Below are 7,500 nucleotides of genomic sequence, written 5' to 3' on the forward strand. Positions count from 1 at the left end.
TTTCTTCTTCTTCTTCTTCTTCTTCTTTCTTCTTCTTCTTCTTCTTCTTCTTCTTCTTCTTCTTCTTCTTTTTTCTTCTTCTTTTTCTTCTTTCTTCTTCTTCTTCTTCTTCTTCTTCTTCTTCTTCTTCTTCTTCTTCTTCTTCTTCTTCTTCTTCTTCTTCTTCTTCTTCTTCTTCTTCTTCTTTCTCCTCCTCCTCCTCCTCCTCTTCCCTCTCCTTATTTTCCCCTTCTTTCTATCATAATATGCAGACTTTCACCTCAGCCACATCTAATTATAGAAAAGGCCAGCTTGTCCGAATGCCGTCTCTGACATTGTGTTAACATCATCAAATCTTTACTTACAAACCGACGTCTACATATATACAGGCCTGACATCCGAACACAATTATGGGCCTAGGTATTATTGTTGTAATGGACAATGTTTTGCGTTATTTTTTATTATTTAATTTTAGATTTCCATAACAACAATGAGCCCTTAATGAATTGGGTTATCAGACCTGTAAATAGATGCGGCTATGTTGTCTAGTCGTATGACACTCGCTTTCGGATCGGAAGGTCCTGGGTTCGAGTCTCGCGCGACGCATAGTTGAGTCCTTGGAGAAGGCTCTTTTCTCGAATTCTCTCACCGTACTCAGGTATAAAAAGAGTACCTGGCCGTTAAAAACACTGTAACATCGCCTAACAGGCGCCATGTCCCTTCCTAAATGTTAAATGTTGCTGTTGGTCAGGGACCCCTTGTAAAGCGCTTTGAGCACATTTAGTGGATATTGCGCTATATAAAAGCTCATTAAAATAGAAATGCGCGTCGTTCCAACCCCAGCAACCAGAATTAAATTTAAAACATGGTTTTTTTAAATCCCAGCTGCAGACTATTTGTGTCCTTGACGTCAGACTTATTTTTTCAGATGAAAATTTAAAAACCCAAAATAGTCGAACACGCTTGGACAACATGGGTGATTCCTGTTGACATCAGACACCTGTTTGATGTATTATCTATATTCGTACAAGAAATGCCAAGGAGACGATATCTCATGGTGCCGTTACGAAAGGGCGTAGTTTTTAAAATCTTCATTTTACAAATATGAATGGGTAGGTGGCTGGGTATGTTTAGATTTGGTGGAAAGTACTTTGCGATAAACTTACGTCCTATCCAAAGGATAACATGCAACTTCACGTTATAGAAACCGGGTTAAACTCCGGTTCCCTGGCCGAATAGCTCTGAAGGACTAATAGTCCTTCAGAGACATGAGGCCCATGTAGCCGGAGTCTACCCCGGTTTCAATAGCGTGAAACGGACAATAGCAATTGCTTGCTACCCTTTGATAGGACGCTAGTCTATCGCAGAAGGACTAATAAGAAGTTTTAAATGCATGTCTTTTCAGAGTACGAGATTTAACTGGTTAACTTACTAAGATGCGAGGATAACGCAGAATGTCTTTGAACTATCATAATCGTTAAACTCAAACGCAAACTTCGATTTTTTAAATTTCTTACGCTTCACCACCGTATAATGCTTTAAAGCATGGAACATACTAATAATAATAATAATAATAATATAATAATAAATAATAATAATAATAATAATAATAATAATATAATAATAATAATAATAAATAATAACAGTGTTTTTTTTATTAATGAATGAATTAATCAAGTGTGTTATGAAAAGAATGTGTGATGGATTGACACGGGATTGTACCGACACACCATCCTATCCCATGCATTGAATGTGTACTTATTCAGTGGAGAAAATTGTGGTTCACATTATCATTGACCGTGTGACTTCTTATTCCAAAATTGATGTCTTCCGTCATTTCTTTCGGAGGAGGCATCGAGTCGTTAAACGCATAGAACGTGGAACTCTATTCAGGAGAGGAGTAAAAGTACACCCACTTGTTCCAGTTTCAGAAAACATGATCAGCGCCGCTGTGGTAGCCCTGTCTATCGTAGGGCAAGAGGTAGGTGGTATCTGAATGAATTTATAATAAAAGAACTTTTATATAGCGCAATAAATATCCACTAAACGTGTCCAAGTCGCTTTACAAAGGGTCCCTGACTAACAACTGTTAACGGCCAGGTACTCGTTTTACACCCGTGTTGTTGTTGTCAAACTAACAATAGATTTAGACAATAGTCTTTAGAGAGGTAGTGTGTGCAAATTAAATGCGATTGAAAGGTAGAATAAAAGAGGTCTTTACAAAATGTGAGCATTTATATAGGTCAATATCCAGTAAACGTGCTCAAGGCGCTTTACAAAGGGTCCCTGACCAACAGTAACTCGTAACATGTAGAACGAGACTTGACACCTGTTAGGCGATATTACAATTTTTTTCCGACAGAGACAACGCTGTTAACGGCCATGTACTCATTTTACACCTGAGTACGTTGGGAGAATGTGAGTCAACATTTTCCAAGGACTCAACTATGCGCTGAGCAACGCTAAAACCCAGGACCTTCCAGTCCGAAAGCAAGTGTCAAACCATAAGCCGCGTTTTTGTGATTTATTGAAATATATTAGGCGTTGTTGACATCGAGATCCAAAAATTCCGGGCAGCGATTGGAAACTTTTCTGGTATTTCAGGTCTCAAAAGTGCAAGAATTTTATAGATAGTATGCGCTTGGCTAAGAAGCTCACAACATTGCCATCCGGAAGTATAAACTCTGTGTCCATTGAACATTTATAGTCTTGTTAGTACAGTTTAGTGAGAATTACTCATAAATGCGGATGGCAAAAAAAAAAAACAATAACAAAGACATGAGTGACGTCAACTTCATTCTATCTATACATTTGAGTAGGTGATTTTCAAAACGTCGTAAGTCCCATTTTCATCATTATAAGAAAACCGAAATTTTGTGTCATTTATTTATTGACGTAAAGAGGAAAATACGTGTCTTGATATCTCATAGAACAATACACTGACTGTTTGGAAACTCCAAATATTCTCTGGTGATTCTACGGAGTCCAAAAGATAGATTGAGATTGTTTTAACTCATTTTTTTTCTATCAAGATGAGACTTAGGATGTTTTGACAGTGACCTACTCATATATTACTGTAAATAGGTGCACATAGAAAGTAATGTCCGGGTATCTGATATTGTGATATGACTTTCGCCTTCGGATTGGAAGGTTCTGGGTTCGAGTCCCGCTCTGATTGCGCATGGTTGAGTCCTCAGAAAAGACACTTTACTCACATTCTCTCACCGTACTCAGGTGTCAAATGAATAGATGGCCGTTAAAAAAAAAGCGTTGTCCCCGTCTGAAAAAAAAAATGTAATGTTATCGCCTCACAGGCGTCGTGTCTCGTCCTACATGTAAAGTGCTCTTGTTGTCTAGGGACCCCTTGTAAAGCACTTTGAGCACGTTAAGTGGATATTGCTCAAGCTTTTTTCAGAAAGTAAAAACAAACACGATTTGAATCAATAAGCATGCGATATTTCTAATCAATATATCCCCCGCACCCCCTCCCAATCCTTAAAACTGACAATATAGATTTCCCATTGTTGACTGTAGAAATTTGATTGTTCATCATATCACGTGATCGAAATTCAATGCAAAGCAACGCTTGTTTACTTTTTAATGGAATTTCAAATATTTGAGAATATATATATATATATATATATATATATATATATATATATATATATATATATATATATATATATATATTAAATAATAATAATAGATAAGGTCACTCACTTTTTTCTGCCGATACAATTGTTTCATTGTCTTCCATATCGTCAGTCGACAATTATCCGTAGACACTAAGTATACTTGACTACGGATAATTTTTCGACTTACTGACGATATGGAAGCCATTGAAACAATGTGAGTGACCTTATTTATTTTATATGCTCTAACCATCATTATCCAGAACTCTCGTTCCCACAAGTACCCACGAACACTAATATATATATATATATAATATATATATATATATATATATATATATATATATATATATATATATATAAATATATATATACATATATTATATATATACATATTATATATATATAAATATATATATATATATATATATATATATATATATATATATATATATATAAAGAAGACAAAACGATAAAATGTATTGATCAATATGATGATTTTAACGACGAAAACTAGAACTCAGATTGATCAATGTGCCCAGGTTGTGTCTCTGACCGTGGCCTTCATAAAGTTATGGCCTGATACTGACCAATAATGACGTCAAAATGCCAGTCTTTGGCCACAAAAGAAAACAAATCGTGAGTTGTATTCAATAGTTCAACCAATGGGACCACTTGTTTCCATGAGCACTACTAACAACAACTCATTAGGCGGTGCAAAAACCAAATAATGACGTCAAAATGCCAGTCTTTTTGGGTTTCATTGTCAGGCTATAACTTAACGATGGCTACGCTCTGACTCACGTCATACAAGCTGTTACTTAATCAGTGAATCGCCGTATTCCGGAGAAAAACTCGTATTGAAACATTTGGCCAGAAAACTTGTCCTTCAAATACCTATCGATAAAAATGACTCTGTTCTTGGCAAAAAAAAAAAAAACAAAACAAAACAAAACAAAAAAACAAACAACAAAAAACAAAAAGCAACCAAACTCTCAGACCTGGAGCCTCGAGCGCGAAGTCTTCCATCAAGTCCCAGGTCTGAGAGATTTTTATTTTTTATTTTCCAAGATAAAGGTCATTTAAATCGATCGGCATTTGAAGGACGAGTTTTCTGGCCAATTTTTTAAAAATACGAATTATTCCAGATTCCAGGGTGTGAACTGGTTAATTAAAATGGTAATTTATTCCAAACTTTCCTTTCAAAATAAGATTGCAGACATGTTGTTGAAAATGTATGAGCCAGAAATACAATTTTGTTAACAATGAATTTCAATCACCTCAAACCACGACCGAAACAACTGAACGAATGGAAGAACTGTGATTACTTTTTGCCAATGAAGACAAGTTGAAACCAGATATGAAGCAAACGATATTTGAACCTGGTGTGGACTGGGGGGGGGGGGGGGGGGGGGGGGGCGTCGAGTGGTTAAGGCGTTATACTGAGATCCGGGAGGTTGTTTTATATATATATATATAGGCTCTTTACTCACATTCTCTCACCGTACTCAGGTGTAAAATGAGTACCTGGCCGTTAACAGCGTTGTCTCTGTCCGAAAAAAATATAATATCGCCTAACAGGCGTCATGTCCCGTGCTACATGTTAAATGTTGTTGTTGACCAGAGACCCCTTGTAAAGCGCTTTGAGCACGTTTAGTGGATATTCTGCTATATCAAAAGCTCAATTTATAAGTTAACCTCACACCTTGGACAACAATACTGCCGTGCTTTGGAAAAACACATATTTTGAAATTTGGCCTTTGGAAAAACACATATTTTAAAATTTGGCCTTTGGAAAAACACATATTTTAAAATTTGGCCTTTGGAAAAACACATATTTTAAAATTTGGCCTTTGGAAAAACACATATTTTAAAATTTGGCCAGAAATCAAAAACGTCCATCTAATATCGATCGATTTAAATGACTCTCATCTTGGCAAAATCTCTCAAACCCGGGACTTCGCCATCCATCTACCTATTCACCTATCAATCTATCTGTCTATCCATCTACCTATCCACCTATCTATCTATCTCTCTATCTATCTATCTATCTATCTATCTATCTATCTTCCTATCTATCCATCGATCCACCTATTTATCTACCCATATATCTTTCGCTTTCTCTCCTTCTCTCTCTCTCTCTCTCTCTCTCTCTCTCTCTCTCTCTCTCTCTCTCTCTTTTTTTTTTTTTTTTTTTTTGGTCTTCTCTCTCTAACTTGTTCTCGATCTTTTTCTTTTGCTATAATTCTCTCACTCTCTCTGTCTCCTCTGTCTGTCCACCTCTCACTCTCACTCTCTCTCTCTCTCTCTCTCGCTCTCTCTCTCTCTCACACACACACACACACACTTTCTCCCCCCCCCCCTCTCTCTCTCACTCTCTTCCACCCCCCCCTCTCTCTCTCTCTCTCTCTCTCTCTCTCTCTCTCTTTAAATCCCCCCCTCTTCCTACTCTCTCTCTCTCTCTCTCTCTCTCTCTCGCTCTCTCTCTCTCTCACACACACACACACACTTTCTCCCCCCCCCCCTCTCTCTCTCTCACTCTCTCCCCCCCCCCCCCTCTCTCTCTCTCTCTCTCTCTCTCTCTCTTTAAATCCCCCCCCTCTTCCTACTCTCTCTCTCTCTCTCTCTCTCTCTCTCTCTCTCTCTCGTCATCATTTAGAAATACGCCAAAGGTAACTCGACGTCATCACTCATTAGCAAATGTCACCGATTCATCCTTTCTGTGTGTTTAACTTTTACTTTGGTCAATCTATTGATTCACATTTTTCACATACAATTGTAAAACACTAAAGTCTGTTATCATAACGAGATAACAATACGTTTCGTATATTATTATTACAACAGAGAATGTAAATGAACTTTTAAATTTCTGTTATCAGCCTTTCTACAGCTGGGTTCGTTCATTGATTTAATTAACCCCATTAAATTTTGCAAACTGACCTTTTGTTATATAAGTAGTGCCATGCTCTGAAAACAAAACAAAACAAAACACGTATTTGATTTTACATTGTCTCCGGAAGTCCCGGGTTTGTGAGTTATTGGCAACATGAGGGTCATTTTAATTTGATCGATATTTGAAAGACAAGTTTTATGGACAAAATTTAAGATACGTGTTGTTGTTGGGTTTTTTTCTTTTTTTTTTTTTGTTTTTTTTTTTAATTTTTTTTTTTTAGATGCAGATTACGGCAGTGTTGTCAACAACAAAATCATAACATTTACACAAGTTTTATAAAATTGTTTTTGAACTTTGAAATATTTGATGTAAATGTGTTATAGTTGTGATAGAGTGAGATTGTGTTGTTGTCCTATTGGGCACTCGGTCAGATGTGACGAATGTGTTGTTGTTTTGGGGGGTACACTGTGTCGTGCGTTGTTGTTGTTGTTGTCGTTGTTGTTGTTGTTGTTGTTGTTGTTGTTGTTGTTGGGGCACTCGGTAAGATATGTCGCGTGTGTTTTTTGTGTTGTTTTTTTTTTTTTTTTTTGTAGTTTTTTTTTTAGCTCCAACTCCTTTGTTGAAAAGAAGTCTTGTTTCTCCAAATCAATTTATTGATAATCATATTGTGGAAGGCATGATGTGTTGTTATTCTGACTGATATTTCTATTTGTGTTTGTGTGTGTGTGTATGTGTGTGTGTGAGAGAGAGAGAGTGAGTGAGAGAGAGAGAGAGAAAGAGAGAGAGAGAGAGAGAGAGAGAGAGAAAGAGAGGCAGGGGCGTCGCCGCCTTCGTATGGGGAGAGGAGGTGGGGGGGGGGGGAGGGGGGGGGGGCATCAACAGATAATGATTCAGTTACAGTCTCTTCCCAAATGAGTGATTCTTTTTCTTTTCCACCGGCTATTCGATTTTCTTCGACTGCGCTGCAATAATAATTATTTGACTCCAAAAACATGG

The 7,500-nt window shown here is 37.1% G+C and overlaps 1 protein-coding gene across 1 annotated transcript in view; it reads left to right on the forward strand.

Annotated features, from left to right (window-relative positions):
* LOC144962944 (regulator of G-protein signaling 17-like) overlaps positions 1 to 7,500 on the forward strand; it is a 223,937-nt gene that overhangs the window by 7,026 nt on the left and 209,411 nt on the right. The window contains 1 exon segment of the mRNA XM_078896374.1: positions 1,746 to 1,960. Coding sequence (XP_078752500.1) covers positions 1,746 to 1,960 — 215 coding nt within the window.

This window comes from Berghia stephanieae, chromosome 1, assembly GCF_034508935.2.
Source record: "Berghia stephanieae isolate SIO BIC M18660-M18661 chromosome 1, UCSD_Bste_1.3, whole genome shotgun sequence".
NCBI classification, from domain to species: domain Eukaryota; kingdom Metazoa; phylum Mollusca; class Gastropoda; order Nudibranchia; family Aeolidiidae; genus Berghia; species Berghia stephanieae.